The sequence below is a fragment of the Salmo trutta genome, chromosome 24 (assembly GCF_901001165.1).
Source record: "Salmo trutta chromosome 24, fSalTru1.1, whole genome shotgun sequence".
NCBI lineage: Eukaryota > Metazoa > Chordata > Actinopteri > Salmoniformes > Salmonidae > Salmo > Salmo trutta.
This window is the reverse complement of record NC_042980.1, coordinates 10,629,953-10,648,342: the sequence shown is the minus strand read 5'-3', so window position 1 is coordinate 10,648,342 and position 18,390 is coordinate 10,629,953. Positions and strand designations below refer to the sequence as shown.

Genomic DNA, 18,390 nt, shown 5'->3' with positions numbered 1-18,390 from the left:
TTAGCCTTTAAAATCACTGTGAATGACCCTAGACTAGACCCATGTTGGCATATAAAAAAATATTTTATTTTGGGAAGGTTAAAATTGCACTTTGGGATGATGATAAAAAAAATGGTGTTTGGGGTATATTGACCAAATTATCAGGACATTTTTGGATGTATTTTGCCTTCAAATTCTACAGAAACAGCTATTTAAAACAACAAATCTCACAGGGCATGCCCCAAACCCCCTTGGAGGGGTTTTTGACACTGGAACCCATTGACCCTGACCCCCCAATATCCAAAACAAAGTTATGCCCTTGACATCACTACTGTCTAATTGGGAAATTAATGGTAGTTAACTGGGCTAGACAGGAGACTCTTCATTCATTATCGCCTCCTATGCCCAGATAGACCTACTGGTTCAGCGCCGACAATTTTTGTAAATGTTTGCTAATGTTTGTGATGTTACTAGCGTGTAGGCTAAAATGTTAACATCAAATAACGTGGTTAAGAAGTTACATTATATTGCCGACCTGTAGGCCAGGCCTACTAAACACCACAGCTGTTTGTGGACAGGTAACGGGATCGCGCTGGGTGGTCACGTCCACATATCCAGCAGCAGGTGCGCGCGCCTTGTAATTAGAATGTTCTATGTTTAAGTGTGTATTCCTATTTAGTCCTCGAATGTTAATGTGATATTATATCCCGATTTGTTGTAATGTATTATTTATTGGCTATTGATATTGAAACTAGTGATACGTAGTGATTATTGATTGATTTATTCATTTAAATTCATGAAATTGCCTACCTGTTTAGGTGCATTTTGGATTATCCCAGTGTTTGGTATGGGCTTTTATTTGGCTCCCCGAAAGCATGTTCATTTGACACCCTGCGTCCTACCTGAAAGGTATGGAGGAGCTGTAGTGTAGGCCTATTGATAGTTTTCGATTTTTAGGCCATTGCGCTATGCGTCTCTGAATTTAGTCTCAATGTATTTAGATGCAAACTATTCTATCCATCAGTAAAATGGGCGAAGCCTTTATCAGGGAGCTTCTCTCTCTGTGCCTTCAACGGATTGCTGTGGAGGAAAATGCAATGAACAACACTGAACTTGGTAAGAATGCAATCTGAATAGCCGTTGTGAACTTGTTGCAGAATGCAGGTTTTCTTACTGGCTCTACACTATACATTTTGGTTTTGGCCAGAGTGTCTGTTTCAAAGAATTAGAAGTCCAGTCTGCAATACCATATTCCTGTTCAGATGTTTACATTCCATGGGCTTACTGGGACTTAAATAAGTGAATGCCCAGTCAAATCAATTTTTTTGTGTGTGTACATGCCATTTAGCTTTTTTTCAGTTCAGAGGTGTTATGCTCCTAAAATGTGAACAGACAATGTTGAATGGTACACTACAGTATAGTCTCAGACATGTGACTTGAGAACATTTTCAAGGTGTATTCCACTAAAAGGCATGTTTGTGTGAATTGTAGTGAGATGTTATGGCCAAACTTTGCATGTACTAATTTCCTGTTATGGTATATCTTTTTTTGTTCTGGCATTATATACACACGGAACAGGCAATGCAGTTCTTGCTGCCTATGGTGTTCAAATTGGTATCTGACCCAAGGCCTCATCACTTTGGTCTTCTCTTTCTGCCAGAGTTTATTGAGGTAGTGAATAACTTTGATGCCACAAGGAAGAAATGGCTACATGCAGAGCTGGAGCTGAAGAGGCACAAGGCGCTACTGTTGAAGTCCGACATAGCCCAGGCTGCCCTGGAGGTCAAACTAAAACACTGTCGCAACCAGGTCGATGTGGAGATTAAGAAGCGCTACAAGGCTGAGGCAGACTTTCAGTACCTGGTATGGCTCCTTTTAACCTCGTTGCACTGTCCTATTGGAAATCACGATTTCTACGGTTAGAAGTCAATGACTTTCACAATGTCATGGTAGGTGTCCTATTCGTGGAAAATGTAGTAGCACCATTATATCTTGTGTAAAACTTGTGTACTTATCAGTGATGCCCTTCAACATTCACAAATAAATGCATGGCTTGATTTGTAAAGTATGTATGTAGACCGGACATGTCCTCCCTTTTAACTGTCATATTGTATACCTACACAGCAGCGACAGATGCAACTTATGTGTGACATACTGGTCCACGACAGCAAGTCCAATGCATGTCTGAATGACGAGCAGAGGTCTCTGCTGGCCAACTTCAACCACAGGGGAGCCAACGTCACCCAGCACAAGAGCAAACGGTATCACGCGTATAACCATTACTTTTTAAATTGCTTCATATTTCCTTTTTTTTTTTACATTTTATTTTGTTTTCTGCTTTCTCATTAGATTATCTGTCATCGACGAGTCTTCGTTCCTGTCTCACTCTGATATTAGTTATGATAGAACTGATGATGACATGGTAGGTGTCTCTTGTTGGTATTTATGACTCAACATCCACATTGAAAGCAAGATGATTAAATGTCAAAGCTGGATGTGGCTTGTCCATGTGTCACTTTTTTTGCCGTGAACATTTTGTTTCAATGTGAACAGGACCTGGATGTGACAGCCGTGAAACCACTTAAGTCGAGAGCAAGGGAAAAAAGGGTAAGTGTGGACCTCTTGAGGTTGAAGCTATGATTACGATGGTGCTTTGACCCACGTTCTGCACTTTTGGGCATTACCAGCGCTCTTCCATGGGACCGACTGTAGGTGCGCACACAGGGAAGAGGGGAAGAGTAGGTGGCCGTTCAGACGATCTCCTTGAAAGAAGACCAATGGAAAAGGTAAGCAAAGGCTAAATATGAGTGATTTTTGACCATACATTCTTTTCATTAACAAAAGGCTGCAACATGGAGGTTCATGGATTTAACTTTCATAATAATAAAAATTCACTGGGGTTTCAGTTTCAACCACTAACGGACTCTCTGAATTGTTCATGTTGCAAATTGATGCTTATTCTTTTGTTTAAAAATGGATGCCCTCTGGTTTTACACAATCATCTGCTAAAATGTATTTGGCTTCACAATGCAATGGCAGTCTAGTTTTCGGGAAGTTATTTGAATCAGCTGGAGTGGAACTAAGGCCTTTTCACCGGGGAGACGGTGACTTGGTTCAGCCAGTCTATCTTAAGCCCTAAGCACAAAAATATGAAAAGGTTTTTAGTTCAAACATATACATTCATTTTATCAGCAGGTCATTAGAGCTTGTGTCTTTTGAAAATAAATCATTGAACATTTTTTGGGGATAGAAAGAACCTTGCTGGATTAACAGAGAATCGTTCATTTGCACCCATTATGGTTTAGAATACATTTAAAACATTAGCAGTTCCTGGTTAGACGTTTATTCTGCGGAATCATGTGTTCCTGGCCATTGGGTCCCTGGACCTACCCACTCGGCAAGAACTGGTTGAATCAACGTTGTTTCCATGTCATTTCAACCGGATATCTGTGACTGAATTCACATGGAAAACTGATTGGATTTGAAATGGTCAACGCAAGGGAATTTCATATTTTTAACCTAAAACCAATGACATGGTAAAAATGTTTTGTTGCATTCGCGTTAGTTGACAACTCGGTCAACTAGGCGTTGAACTGACGTCTGTGCCCAGTGGGTTGTCACTTGCTACTAGGTGGCTCCTTCGTCAGTCTCCAGGCCCTCTGCTCAGTGTCATCCTTTCAGTGCACAGGTGGAAATGTCACCCTATTTCCTATGGTGTACTACTTCAGTATATAAGAAATGGTGCCATTTGGGATGCAGTCTTTGTCTACCTCGGTCACATTCCTTCTCCTCCCACATGCGCTGTAGAGACCACTTCACTCTGAGGGAACAAAGACAATTCAGCACTGACTAACTCCGTTAGCATGGATTGATCAGATTAGTTCATTAAATACGAATCGTGAAAATGGCAAGTGTTTTCGCACTCTTTTTCAGGAAGTTGAGACTACGATTGTGACCGCGTCTGTCACAACCCCAGAGAGCGGAGGTCAAATTCACATGGTGATCGACATCACCCAGGAAACACCTGAGAAACCACCCAGGACTTACCGGAAGGAGCACCAGATTTCATCTGTTGGCGGTAAGGGAGACATACTCCACGGTCGCTGTGGCTCAAGCGACGTTTCCCAATTCCCATTCAATAAAATTGTCAACGTTTCTGTTCTTCAGAGCAAACGTCCGTGTGGACTCCCAATGATGAAACGGCTGTTGAGCATGAAACTACTGTGGAGCCTGACACCATGACAGAAATGGAGTCCACCACAGAGCCTAGATTTAACCAGGTGTTCACTCCCACTGTTAGCAAAACTTTGAGACACTACTTCCTGTCTAAAACGGTAAGAACTGTTTCATGGATTCCCGTCTCATGTTAAACAACATATGGACTCTTGAATAGGAATTGTTAGTACTATTTAGAATGTGAATGCAACTTCTAGCCATCTGGGCTCTTTTCAGGTGATTCGTCCAGAAACGTGTGTTCCATGTGGGAAGAGAATCCGGTTTGGGAAGATGGCTGTGAAGTGCAGGGACTGCCGTGTGGTAGCTCATCCCGAATGTAAACCGAAGTGCCTGGAAAGCTGCTCTGCCTCATGTGGAGCTCATGGATCTGAGGTACCTCAACTCAATATTCCCTAAGGTTCCAACCTTGCTTTGTTCTCTTTGAGAAATATATATTTGTTTTTTTTACATTCACTTGCAGGACACGTTAGAGAGCTTTGCCCCACGTACCCAGCCTAGGATCCCTCCGATTATTGTTCAGTGCGTGAATGAAATTGAGAAAAGAGGATTAGAGGAGGTATGTTGTTCTCAATCTGTAATACTTTTCATTCAGATGTTTTATATTTGCCTAGTTATCAACATAAGTTTGACTTCCTCCTCCCTCTATTGCAGAAAGGCATCTACCGTGTTCCTGGGGGTGAACGTATGGTGAAGGCGCTGAGGGAGAGATACATTAATGGGAAAAGGCCGCTCATGCTCAGTAGAGTAGATGAGATCCACGTTGTCTGTGGACTTCTCAAGGACTTCCTGAGGAAACTGAAGGAGCCTCTCATCACCTTCAGGCTGCATAGAACCTTCATGGAGGCCTGTGGTATGTGTTCCCACACACTGTTCCAAATGGCACACGGCCCTGGTCAACAGTAGTAGAGCAGTGTACTATGTAGGGTGCCATTTGGATGTCACACCACCAAATGGAAGGGACACTTGGGCTGCGTCTACAGACAGACAAATTCTGATAATTTTTTTTAACTGGTCTTTTGACCAATCGAATAAGCTCTGAAAAAGAGTTGATGTGAAGAGCTGACATGATTGGTCAAAAGACCAGTTAGTGGAAAAAAAGAACAGAATTGGGTTGCCTGTCTAAACGCAGCCATAGTTTCTCAAGTGGAGGGTATACAATAGTCAACCTCTCTTGAGGTGGTCTTAATTGCCTGTTGAGCAGCTGTGATTACAATTGTATTGGATTATTAACACCGAAGAGCACTAGGTTATAACCACTGTGCAGAACCAATACACAAGATTTTTTTCAAGCTATATAAATGGTGCCGTAGAGCTGTCATGATACAGCGGGATGCATTAGTTCCGGTGCTTTGTATAAATCATGATTTTTGCAGGTGTTGGCATCTTTAAAATTTCAGAAGGGACATTTTGGCACATGGACTTCCCCGCAACTTGAAAAGAGAGAAGGTGGAAGTCTTCATTCCACGTTTTCTCTTCTCTTAACACGTATGGACCCAGGATCTGAGCGTTGAACTCACTTTTTGATTTGGCCTCTGGTTTTAAGCTGCACTAGAGAATCTGATGTATGTAATCTACATAAATGCAATGCTTGATAGAATGCATTTGGCAGTAACTCATGGATGGACTTTTAATGATCTCAATATCGCCTTGGAAAGCTTTAGGTATAAAGTGCTGGAGACATGGAATGCGTTTACTTAAGCTCATCCATTCAGGGCAGATGGTTATTTCGTTGTAATTCCTGACAAACTCCCTGATGACTGTAAAACAATCAACGCTCAATATTTCTCCCAGCCCAGTTTGTCTACTTTCAGCATATTCACTTCAATCTTGTATATGATCTTGAGTGAAGGGTAAGTGGTAATTTGCACCGTGCCGGGAATTATCCAATCTAAATCAGTCTTTCTCGCTGCCTCTTAGAAAAGCCGATTTGACTTTAGGACATAGCACCTCTCTTTTGTCAATTGCGTTGATGTCTGAGGGAGCTCAGGGTTGCTTTGTCTAATTTCCTTGGCAGCCAATAATAGATATATGCTAATGGTACAGAGAACTATAATTTCTACACTCTCTAGAGGCCTTCTCAGTCATAATGAAGTGAGCGAAATCAATTGAAGGATTACAATCTGCTGAGGGAGTATAGATTTGAGGTGTACTGTATCTCAGCGCTGTTACAATGTTCTTTATCTTATGGTGTCCCAAGGGCCTCGCTGATGGGATGTGTATCAATTACAGAGATTCCAGATGATGACAACAGCGCAGCGATAATGTACCGGTCCATAGGGGATCTGCCTAAGCCCAACAGAGACACGCTGGCTTTCCTCATGCTTCATCTGCAGAGGTAAAACCTATGGGTGATGGGATACCTCTGGCTTTAGTGATTGGTTTCTCTCCACGATCGGGCACTGATTTGTGACGTTGAACCATTTTCTCAACTTGCAGTTCCATAACTTGTCACGATAATTGTAGTTAAGCAAAATTGGACCACTCCGATGCAGTTTATTGCATGCGTAAACAGGAAGTCTATATTCAATAAGAGGTTGTCTTTAATAACAAATACCACACTGATTTCCCTCTCACTGTAGAGTCATGCAGAGCCCCCTCTGTCAGATGGACAAGAACAATTTGTCCAGGGTGTTTGGACCAACCATTGTTGGGCATGGAATGGCTGAGCCCTCCCCAATGACCATTATGAGGGACACAAACATTCAGCCAATGGTGGGCACTGTCTTGTGCATGAATGTAATGCAATTGAGATCACCATTTCGGTATTTAACAGTGTTCCTGAAGGTTTATTTTTAAGTGCCACAGTATTTCCAATGATTCGGTGCTGAAACACTTGCACTGTCAATGTCACCCATAGATGGTAATACGATTTGAATTCGACGTGATGCCTCTGTATTTGTGAAACTGGTTTCTCTCTCAGGTCATAGGCAGAATGCTGTCGTTCCCTGCTGAGTACTGGAAACGCCTCATCATGGTGGCGAGGGACCAAGTTATATCATCAGTTGTCGACGCCAACATCAATAGCGAGAGCCACAGTACAGACAGAGGTGAACGCACAACTTGCCAGCAACACTAAGCTGCTGTGCCATTACATTTTTCCATCAATGGTGACTCAACAGCCCTCACCCAAATGTCACCGGAGTTACTTGTACACATGATGCTGGACTATGACAAATGCAAAATCATCATGCATCTACCATCTCTTCAGATCGTCTGTTTAAACCGCTGACTTCCCCTGAGCTGAGTAAATACCCCAAGACTCCTACCAGTGGTTCCCTGAAGGGCAGAATGAAGAATGCCTTCAACAATACGTAAGACCACTTTTGATTATTTTTTTCCTTTTTTCCTTAAGCAAATTACAAAAATGTTTTGTGGATGGTATGACAATGATGTGCTAGCTCTTCTCATTGTTACAACAACCAATCCTGTCACTTGTGGTCTTTTTTGTTTTTTGTTGCAGTAACAGGGCAAAGATTGACCCGGGCAAAAATAAGTTCTTCACATCCCCCAACTGATATCATTGTGGCTTCCAGACTTCTTTAAGTTGGATTAGTTCTGTGGAATAGACTGTTGGTATATTCATGAGTAACTAAAGCACTTCACATTTGGCTCTTTTTCAGTGTAAAAATGTTTCGGATCATAACGTGGAGTATAAGGGTTAGAACGGTGTACACTTTAGGAACCACACTAATGCATGAGAAACTTTAAATAAACGACATTATGAAACTGTTGTAATACTGTTTCTAAATGGAGAGATCTGTGAAATGAGACGTTTCTGCATGAACGTGAGAATCAACACCTTTTCTCCTATACTTGGCACAGACTATTGCAATTTAGTTAAAGGGTGGTTTTGTATTTTTTTTTTTTAAACAAGGAGCGCTTGATTTGAAGCAAATTAGGGATGCAGCAACAATTTTATACTGGGTAACAATTTCCCATTTGATTGTCACATGTACAGAATCATAAGGCTACTCATTAAAGTAAATCTCTCCTACAGCCCCAAATCTTTAGATTCCCTGCCATGTTCAAATTGAAAGCAAACATTTCTTGATTGCAATTGGTACATTCATTTTTGGACAAACACTAGCCTCAAGGTTAAACTGTTTATCTCATGGTTGGTCAGTTCTTGCATCCCTAGCGCTGACTATGAATTTGAAGTGGTACAGTTCAACAGCCCTGTCCCTCAGCTATTTACCAAAACAGGCAGGGTTGTCGCTTTGTTATTGCCCCTTTAACCAAAATAAAACATGAGTCATTCTTCTCTGAAATAAATTTTATAAACGCTTGCAGTTAATGGTCATGTTTTAATCAAAGCGCATGTAAAAAGGCCCCCAAATTACCCCTCACAATTAAACAGCTAACCAACTCCATTTCACAATCTGACTAAATCAGCTGCAGACTTTTTTTTCAAGATGACATTTCAGTAACTAGGCTAGCACCAAATGGTAAGTAACGCTAGCAAACCCTACGCCAAAATATCCATTGTTTTAATTTCCCTTATGGTAGTGAATCCAGAGCTAATCATAGGGATGTGAAACTAGAATCCTTAATTGCTACATCCATTTGACTTAATTGTGTGCACACACCCACTTTGATTCTTGAAGATTAACTTATACATACCGCATGTGCTTTGTTCAACTGTCGTACCCCATCAGAACCCGAAATAAAAGCTGGTTTTACTGATGTTTAAACACTGTCTAGCCTCAACATGGTTGCATCCATAGCTCAAATTGAGTGGTTACATTTCTCCAGGCTCATTCCTCAGCTTTTTACCGAAAACGCAGGCGTGTGGCCGCTTCGTTAGGGATGACATTCATGTCGAGGTAATCTAACCAACCCACTATCATCCTCCAAGCCATCTCATAAAGGCTAAAACCTACACAATCTTTCCAAAACACCCAGTGTCATCTTTATATACAATAACCCAGAGGCAGTGACATTGTTCTTCAAGCTACAATCCTTAATTAGTTTGACACTAAATGAACTACAGTATAATTTGGTTTTTGAAGCTCCTGTTGAGGTCTTTGTGTGGCAGAACAATTGAGTTGAGTATGATCACCTCAGATGGGATAGTCACGTTACAACCTGGGGGACAAAAAGAGCAATATTAAAACATTGTCAACTGGAAATCAGCCAATCCTGTCGTTCACATACTAAAGCGTGGACGACAGAAACAAAATGGTGCGGTTTGAGGTCATGTGGCAGAAAGTGATGAGTGGGGGCTAGTGGGTCATGTAGTTTAACTTTTGTATACAATTATTTCACATGATCTAAAAAAATAACACGTATCTGAAACCTTATTCGGACTGTGCTAGCTCTATTATAGTCCTTTCCTGCACGGTTTAAGAAACTATGGTATATGCGTAACCAAGCCAACACAGCTCAACTCAGTGTTAAATGTGAAAGTATTTGCAACTTACCAAGAATGGTGATTGATGGTGTGAGTTTTCCATCTCTGAAGAGTGTTTCACTGTCTATTTTTGCATAGGGGTCATTTGGATTTGGGTCACTGGGAGTTCCTTCAACTCTGGCCCACTTGCCAATAGTGCTGTCCCACCCCACTATACAGTTCAACACACAACTGTGATCCTAAAAGAACCATACGACAATGGAATTGGGCCACTCAATTATCAATCGTACTTTAAAACACAGACATGATCATAGCTCACTTTTATATTTATCAAGGGAAGAGCCATTTCAGATTTTATTTTTCGCCTGGGGAACTGGCAAATTTAAACAATGACATTTGCCACTGGTAACTGCTTGCCTGTAGGGTAGCCCCGTGGAGGATGATGGACTCTCTCACGCGCACCCCAGCCCCGATGGTCACTCCTGTGCCTATGGAGACGTTGGGACCCAACTATAGAAAAACATTAGGAATATGATTTTGTTGTCTTGTGCTGTATAAGTAAGTAGTAATACCAAGGAGAAGAAGCACTTACCACCGCAGTAGGGTCAATATTGGCTGTTGGGTGAATGTAAACATTTCCTGGGACACAACAAAACCAAATCACTGGTGTGTAAACAAACCAGAAACTGGAAAGCTAACAAAAACGGCAAGTACTGGATTAGCTTACCACTTATTCTAGGCCCTCCATCCTCAGTTGTAACCAGTCTTTCAGCATGTACTTTATGGTACTGGTTAAGGTACAACCGACTGGCGTATATTGCAGACCTGTTAACGAAAAAGAGACAAAGCCGATTTGTGACAGTACGCTGCTCCGACATGGAGGCGACTGGACGAGATGGAGACGACTTACTCACCCTGCAGATTTGATCTGGCTCCAGAAGGCGGGTGTTTTGTAGACGTAGAGCTTGCCCTGCCCGGCCAGGGCTGTGAAAATGTCCTGTTCTAACCGAATGGCCTCAGCCCGATGCCAGCCGTTGGTCTGCTCATCTCTGAGGAAGAGATCAATGTATGAGACTTCTGTGGTAAAAAGTGTTTACCAAAAGGTAGATCACAACTATTTCTGATTGAATTTTGAAAGGCAACAAGACAGTTTGAAGGGCTGTAAACAAGTGAGTAGAGGATTCACCCAGTGCTTAAGGATACATGGAGAGTGTTAAGTTGACAAGCAGAGTAGTATTAAAATGGATTGTGACAGGAACATTTATTTGACAGAAGAAGAATCAGAGGCAACATAGTTGACTTGAGTAATGGTACACATACTCAAAGACAATATTAATATACAAATATCACAGGCCCTTTGAATGTGTCCAAATGGTATTGAAATTATTGTACATGTGATTAATAACCCATTTTATAAATCTGTGTGCCAACTTCACTTTTGAAAAGTGATGATGTGCGGTGTGTGGAAAGTTTGACAAAACAAGCAATGTATGGTATAATCATTGTACATCTAAACCGCTGTGAAATATCTTTTCAATAACCAAAAATATTTTCAGCTGTTTGAAGCTGGTGTACAAAACACTTAAGCACAGGAGGCATAGAAAGTGCACATAGAACATCTACCGCTTCTTAGACTTGCTTTCCATGAGAATGACAGATCTATAACTCACAATTCTGTGAATTGTCAGGTCGCCCAAAAAGTGCTATATTGCAGCTTTAAGAATGATCTACTGTATCACCCCATGCGCTGGTATTGACTCCATGAAGAAACACACTTTCTAGATACATTTTTTTTGTGTGACGTATTTTACTAATGCCCAGCTCTACAACCACACTGTGCAGCCTAGCTGTACCGACTTACCCCTCATATGGATATCTGGTGATGGGAAACGGAATGATGGCGGGAAAGGAAAAAAAGACATGAGGACAACCAAGGATAGGAATTGATCAAATGCACCACGCCCACGCATAGAAATCCTAAGATCTTTATAGGATCTCCATGCTCCCACGATAGGGTCCCCGAGGGATTCCTCCCACTTACAACAGCATGTCCTGCTGGTTCTTCTGAAAGACTGCCCCAATGTGTTGGAAGATCTCCGGGGTAAACAGGTATATTCCACAGTTGATGATGTCACTAACAAAAGTGCTAGGCTTCTCCACATAATGTAAAACCTGAAATAAGAGCAGGAGATTACTGTCTGAATCAAGTAAGAACTGTCAAATGTTTGTAGAAAAGCATGTAAAAGCACCAACATGAAGTGGATGGCAAGTAATCTAGCAGTTAAGGGCATTGGGCCAGTAACCAAAAGGTTGCCGGTTGAAATCCCCAAGCCAACTAGATGAAAAATCTGTCGATGTGCCCTTGAGAAAGACACTTAACCCTAATTGTTCTGGATAAGCGTGTCTGCTAAATGACTAAAATGTCAATGTAAAGTTCATAGACCTTTCATTTGACATGCTCCTATTTTAGAAAAAAATAGAAGCAGACATTTTTCATCCTAAAAATTACAAATAAGCAAAGGCTTTGATTTTAGGTCAAACAGATGGATAAGGGGTCATAGAAAACATCTAGCAGAAAAAGTCTTACGGTATTAGAAATACATCAAAACACAATCATGTTGAAGTAAAGACCCCTGCCAACGAATATCAACACATATTTAGTTTGGGAATTTGTTCTGCCCTCTGTACGTTTAAGAAACATTGCCTTAATGAAACATTGCCTTAATTACCAAAAACACACATTAAGACATTTTCACATTTCTCTTCCTAATAATGAAAGTTCACAGAAGGTAGACCTATCAATTAGTTAGTGTTTAATGATAGCAATTTTGTTTATGACTTATGTGATTAAGTCAATTCCGTTACCAAATTGGTAATGGAATTTCTGGAGAGAGCAAGAGGACAAGTACATTAGTGTCTAGTTTGAGAAACAGACGCTTCACAAGTCATCAACTGGCAGCTTCTTTAAATAGTACCCGCAAAACATCAGTCTCAACGTCAACAGTGAAGAGGCGACTTCCGGGATGCTGGCCTTCTAGGCAGAGTTCCTCTGTCTGTGTTCTTTTGCCCATCTTTTCTGTTTATTGGCCAGTCTGAGATATAGTTTTTTCTTTGCAACTCTGCCTAGAAGGCCAGCATTCCGGAGTCGCCTCTTCACTGTTGACGTTGAGACTGGTGTTTTGCGGGTACTATTTAATGAAGCTGTCAGTTGAGGACTTGAGGTGTCTGTTTCTCAAACTAGACACTAATGTACTTGTCCTCTCGCTCAATTGTGCATCGGGGCCTCCCACTCTTTCTATTCTGTTTAGAGCAAGTTTGCGCTGTTCTGTGAAGGGAGTAGTACGAAATCTTCTGTTTCTTGGCATTTTCTCACATGGAATAGCCTTCATTTCTCAGAACAAGAATAGACTGACGAGTTTCAGGAGAAAGTTATTTTGTTTCTGGCCATTTCGAGCCTGTAATCGAACCCACAAATGCTGATGCTCCAGATACTCAACTAGTCTAAAGGCCAGTTTTAGTGCTTCTTTAAATCAGAACAACAATTTTCAGCTGTGCTAACATAATTGCAAAAGGGTTTTCTAATGATCAATTAGCCTTTTAAAATGATTAACTTGGATTAGCTAACACAACGTGCCATTGGAACACAGGAGTGATGGTTGCTGATTATGAGCCTCTGTACACCTTTGTATATATTCCATAAAAAAAATAAAAATAAAAGCAGTTTCCAGCTACAATAGTCATTTACAACATTAACAATGTCTACACTGTATTTCTGATAAATGTTATGTTATTTTAATGGACAAAAAAAAAACAAGGAAATGTATAAGTGACCCCAAACTTTTGAACGGTAGTGTGTATATAAATAAAAATAAATGGGTAACAGAATTTCTGCAATTGAATTGGCTACAATAGGAAATCATAGTAGTCACAGACCAGTTGGGTTCACAAGTTGGGACAGCCCAGTACATTAAAGAAAAGTATAATAGAGTTCAGTACAATACACAGTAAAGCACACTAGAGTTGAGTACACTACTGTATTTTAAAGTACTCTACTGAACTACAGTGTACAAAACATAGGAACACCCTCCTAATATTGAGTTGCACCCCTGTTTGCCCTCAGAACAGCCTCAATTCATCGGGGCATGGACTCTACAAGTTGTCAAAAGCGTTCAACAGGGATGCTGGCTCATGTTAACTCTAATGCTTCCCACAGTTGTGTCAAGCTGGCTGGATGTCCTTTGGGTGGTGGACCACTCTTGATACACACAGGAAACTGTTGAGCGTGAAAAACCTAGCAGCGTTGCAGTTCTTGACACACACAAAACGATGCGCCTGGCACCTACTACCATACACCGTTCAAAGGCCCTTAAATCTTTTGTCTTGCCCATTCACCCTTACACATACACAATCAATTGTCTCAAGGCTTAAAAATCCTTCTTCAACATGTCTTCTCCCCTTCATCTACACTTATTGAAGTGTATTTAACAAGTGACATCAATAAGGGATCATAGCTTTCACCCGGTCAGTCTAATGTTCCTAATATTTTGTACATCAGTGTATATTTTACTGAACTGCACTGAATTCTGTGTTGTACTTTGATGTCCAAACTTGTGAAACATAGATGTCTATAATTGGTTCAGATTTGGCCGGTTTGGAGGCAGAGCTCATTAAAATAATAACCAGTGTGTTGAATAATACCCAAATATGCTAAGGAGATATTGCATATTTAAACCTTTGTACCTCTTTACCATGAAGAGAATGACGTTCATATCCTTAATTATGCATTTCTGTGTAGTAAATATCAAGGACCCATGATAGAATTCCGTTACCGGGTGTAAATCCACTTCACTTACTGTAGTTCAATAACAAAATAGATTTTTTCAAAGTCAATGTGTCATGTCATAGCTGACACCCCATTCTTTATGCAGACTTTGTTGAATCTAAATTAGGAGCACATAGAGTTGAAGACATGGAGATTTTACAGAAACTCCGTTACCTAACTTTGCATCTGCAAAATGTTCAGTGTAAATTGTTAAAAGTAGTCCTTGTGCATAGAGTTGTATGGTTTGTTAAACTTTGAAATCAATGGTTTTTGTTTGGCATACATAAAGTGAAAGATTTGAGTCTCAGCGCAAATTCTGTTACTGTGGAATTGCCCATGACTAAAGTGTGCTGCATCATCACCTCATTTGTTTGCTGGTTTTCCACAATACAGCCATAGTTCATGGACTGCTTTCTGTTTGCCTGCAAAACAAAGAAAAAAAATAATAATAATGAAAGTCAAAGGAACTATACCCCAATGTCCCCATCAAACATACTCCCAACAGCTCATTGGCCAACTTTCCGTGTATTGGTCATAGCCTTAGCCATAGAAATCATGGATGTCTCCTCACAGTTGTCCCCAGGATGACGAAACTGCTTGGCTCTCCGTGTTCTTTCTGGAAGTTGAGCATCTCTGGTAGAGGAAACTCAGAGCACACGTCAGCATTCATGATGAAAAATGCCTCTGGGCCACCAGATAGAATCTGATCTCTGAAGTGGTAGATTCCACCCCCTGTGCCCAAAGCAGCATACTCCTGCAAATACCTACAGAGGTTCAACAAGTTTATCAATGATCCATCTATTCTGAATGTGTTTCATGTTAGTTTTATGACATTTCTGTAAGATCCTCTTATTTACCTGATTGAGATTTTGAATTCCTGCTGTGCGCTACAAATGAATCTTGTAAGCTCTTCATTTGGCTGGTAAAAGCCAATAAGCAAAATCTCCTTCATATTTGGCACCTATGGGGAAAATTAAAAACATGTTTCTTTCTACCAATGAAAATGTAGAAATTGATCATTTGATCAGTGCTAACCGACCTTGGCACATGCTTCAATGTGATGCTGTAGCATGGGCACACCAGCAACTGGAAACAAGGGTTTTGGGACCTCAAATGACAACGGTCGAAACCGTGTCCCTGTATGATAATGAAAGTCACCTGCTCAGTTGATCACATAACATTTTCAGAAGTTACCTTAGAAAAAGTACAAACGAATTATTCCATTCTAGATTCTGATGTAGTAAAAAGCACTCCAACCGATTATAGTCTCAGGAGTTGAACGCACCCAACTCGTTCAATTAATGCCAATGCAAGTACTGGTACAGAATGTTTATTCCAGGCTATCAACTATCTTGATGGTAAGCTGTCAGCCCATGCAATCGTTTGTTTGTTTGTTTGTTTGCTTGCTTTTTCGACAAAATGCTTATTGCTAGAATGTTTACATATGCAAACTGCACCTGAGGGTTTCCATGATCACTCCACGTCATTCATTACAACTAGCTAGCCATCAACTAGCTAGCTAGCCCTTTAGAGCAAGGCTAGCTAGCTAACGTTAGCAAGACACATGGCTATATAGCAGTACTGGAGAATAAACATGTAGGCATTTGTAAAATAGTGATTTATTTAACACGTACCTTTCTGCGGGCCTCCAATGAGAATCACAGCCTTCAGCATTTTGAATGTGTAGGTAGCTGTCTAACCTGGATCAAATATGCTCTTCCTGAGTTGTTTGTTATGCTCAAACGTCACCACGTAAACCTGAGGATTATGGGAATTTGAGTTATTTTGTCGGTCAGAAAGAAAACCTTATACCTCAATCATAGAACAATAAGCAAGATATTTCAACGGATGTATAAATGTGAAGCCTCCGGTTGTCGTTTCCACTTCCTACCAAATATGGTGATGAGAGGAAGCCCAGTGGCCGGCAGTGGGAGAAGATGGAGAGGGATGGATTTTGGCCGACATTCTGCTAATTTTCTAACCATGAAACTTTTGATCTCCATACCTGCAACAAACAGAGAGGAATGCGTTTTTGTAGACTTTACCCTTCGTCAAAGTTTCCCAAAATGGTGTTGTTCAGGAGTACATGGACGAATTGAGTTATTGCACACGAGCACTTCAAAGAGCCGGTATTCCCAAACGGAAATATGCAAATAATTGCTAGAACGAGCCCATTGGTTCTCCCTAGCTTCTGCTTGGCTCTGCCCACCTCCTTGCTTGTTCTGCCCACTGTGAGTCATTTGCTACTATTCAAAACGACAGGTGCTGCTCTATCTTGCATTAGTTATAAAAAATATGTGCCACAGTGGCGTGAATTAATCGGGATGAATGGGTTGTGACTAGATAGAGTATAGCTACGACCGGAAGTGACTTTTCGTAGCATGTTAACAGAACATTTTAGGTAACCCTAACCCTTTTTCTAACTTTAGCCTAATTATCCTAAACTGCTACGTTATTTATTCTAACCCGCTGCGTAAGATGTTCACGGTTTCCCCTCCAAATTGTGTTAATTTGAAAACAATGCTAGTGAAAATGTATTGGTCACAGGTGGTGGGTTTTTGGGCTACTTCTAAATTGCACTGCAGCGGCCATGGCATTTCTATAAAATACAAAAAAGAACGTTTTTTTTTTTTTTAAACTATTTTCTACATTGTAGAATAATAGTGAAGACATCAAAACTATGAAATAGCACATATGGAATCATGTAGTAACCAAAAAAGTGTTAAACAAATCAAAATATATGTTATATTTTAGATTCTTCAAAGTAGCCACCCTTTTCCTTGATGACAGCTTTGCACACTCTTGGCCTTCTCTCAACCAGCTTCATGAGGGACGCTTTTCCAACATTCTTGAAGGAGTTCCCACATATGCTGAGCATTTGTTGGCTGCTATTCCTTCACTCTGCAGTCCAACTCATCCCAAACCATCTCAATTGGGTTGAGGTCGAGTGATTGTGGAGGCCAGGTCATCTGATGCAGCACTCCATCATTATCCTTCTTGGTTGAATAGCCCTTACACAGCCTGGAGGTGTTTTGGGTCATTGTCCTGGTGAAAAACAAATGATAGTCCCACTAAGTGCAAACCAGATGGGATGGCGTAACGCTGCAGAATGCTGTGGTAGACATAATGGTTAAGTGTACCTTGAATTGTAAATAAATCACAGACAATGTCACCAGCAAAGCACCCCCACACCATCACACCTCCTCCTCCATGCTTCACGGTGGGAACCACAGATGCGGAGATCATCAGTTCACCTACTCTGCGTCTCACAAAGACACAGCGGTTGGAACCAAAAACCTCACATTTGGTCTCAACAGACCAAAGGACAGATTTCCACCGGTCTAATGTCATTGCTCGTGTTTCTTGGCCCAAGCAAGTCTCTTCTTCTTACTGGTGTCCTTTAGTAGTGGTTTCTTTGCAGAAGTTCGACCATGAATTGCTGCAAAGTCTCCTCTGAACAGTTGATGTTGAGATGTGTCTGTTACAATGAACTCTGAAGCATTTATTTTGGCTGCAATTTATGAGGCTGGTAACTCTAATGAACTTATCCTCTACAGCAGAGGTAACTCTGGGTCTTCCTTTCCTGTGGCGGTCCTCATGAGAGCCAGTTTCATCATAGCGTTTGATTTTTGCGACTGCACTTGAAGAATGTTTCAACATTCTTAAAATTTTACATACCTTAAAGTAATGGACTGTCGTTTCTCTTTGCTTATTTGAGCTGTTCTTGCCATAATATGGATTTGGTCTTTTACCAAATAGGGCTATCTTCTGTATATCACCCCTACCTTCTCACAACAAAACTGATTGGCTCAAACGCATTAAGAAGGAAAGAAATTCCACAAATTAACTTTTAACAAGGCACACCTGTTAATTGAAATGCATTCCAGGTGACAACCTCATGAAGCTGGTTGAGAGAATGACAAAAGTGTGCAAAGCTGTCATCATATATTTTTGATTTGATATTTTCTGGTTACTACATGATTCCAAATGTGTTATTTCATAG

General features: G+C 40.8%; 2 protein-coding genes across 3 annotated transcripts; one reads left to right on the top strand and one right to left on the bottom strand.

The window, feature by feature from the left end:
* The first annotated feature begins 658 nt into the window (after positions 1–658).
* On the top strand, positions 659–7,809 carry si:ch1073-416j23.1 (rac GTPase-activating protein 1). Its single transcript, XM_029710924.1, has 16 exons — positions 659–1,095; positions 1,640–1,842; positions 2,104–2,240; positions 2,329–2,401; positions 2,533–2,586; positions 2,667–2,765; positions 3,913–4,057; positions 4,147–4,313; positions 4,432–4,587; positions 4,676–4,771; positions 4,867–5,065; positions 6,445–6,550; positions 6,795–6,927; positions 7,136–7,262; positions 7,424–7,526; positions 7,676–7,809. Exons 1-16 carry the CDS (start codon positions 981–983, stop codon positions 7,728–7,730), a joined length of 1,968 nt encoding a protein of 655 aa, XP_029566784.1. The 5' UTR covers positions 659–980; the 3' UTR covers positions 7,731–7,809.
* Positions 7,810–8,470: 661 nt separating this feature from the next.
* Positions 8,471–16,218, bottom strand: LOC115160676 (mannose-1-phosphate guanyltransferase alpha-A). 2 transcript variants are annotated; one of them, XM_029710925.1, is made up of 13 exons: positions 16,022–16,218; positions 15,427–15,524; positions 15,245–15,348; positions 14,959–15,151; positions 14,750–14,809; positions 11,607–11,737; positions 11,427–11,441; positions 10,480–10,614; positions 10,293–10,390; positions 10,158–10,204; positions 9,983–10,075; positions 9,636–9,804; positions 8,471–9,300 (listed from the first exon to the last, which is right to left on the bottom strand). In XM_029710925.1, exons 1-13 carry the CDS (start codon positions 16,059–16,061, stop codon positions 9,200–9,202), a joined length of 1,284 nt encoding a protein of 427 aa, XP_029566785.1. In that variant the 5' UTR covers positions 16,062–16,218; the 3' UTR covers positions 8,471–9,199. The 2 variants fall into 2 exon arrangements, with proteins under 2 accessions (XP_029566785.1, XP_029566786.1); XM_029710926.1 differs by lacking the exon at positions 11,427–11,441 and having other exon boundaries at positions 16,022–16,215.
* Between the last annotated feature and the right edge of the window lie 2,172 nt (positions 16,219–18,390).

Bases quoted from the DNA above. Each gene is read 5' to 3' on its own strand.
- si:ch1073-416j23.1 (XM_029710924.1), top strand. From the start codon at position 981: ATGCAAACTATTCTATCCATCAGTAAAATGGGCGAAGCCTTTATCAGG. The intron at 2,241-2,328 runs GTATCACGCGTA...CTTTCTCATTAG, and splicing joins ACCCAGCACAAGAGCAAACG to ATTATCTGTCATCGACGAGT. The intron at 4,314-4,431 runs GTAAGAACTGTT...GGCTCTTTTCAG, and splicing joins ACTACTTCCTGTCTAAAACG to GTGATTCGTCCAGAAACGTG.
- LOC115160676 (XM_029710925.1), bottom strand. From the start codon at position 16,061: ATGCTGAAGGCTGTGATTCTCATTGGAGGCCCGCAGAAAG. The intron at 15,349-15,426 runs GTCGGTTAGCAC...TTTTCCCCATAG, and splicing joins ACATTGAAGCATGTGCCAAG to GTGCCAAATATGAAGGAGAT. The intron at 10,076-10,157 runs GTAAGTGCTTCT...GTTTTTCTATAG, and splicing joins ATATTGACCCTACTGCGGTG to TTGGGTCCCAACGTCTCCAT.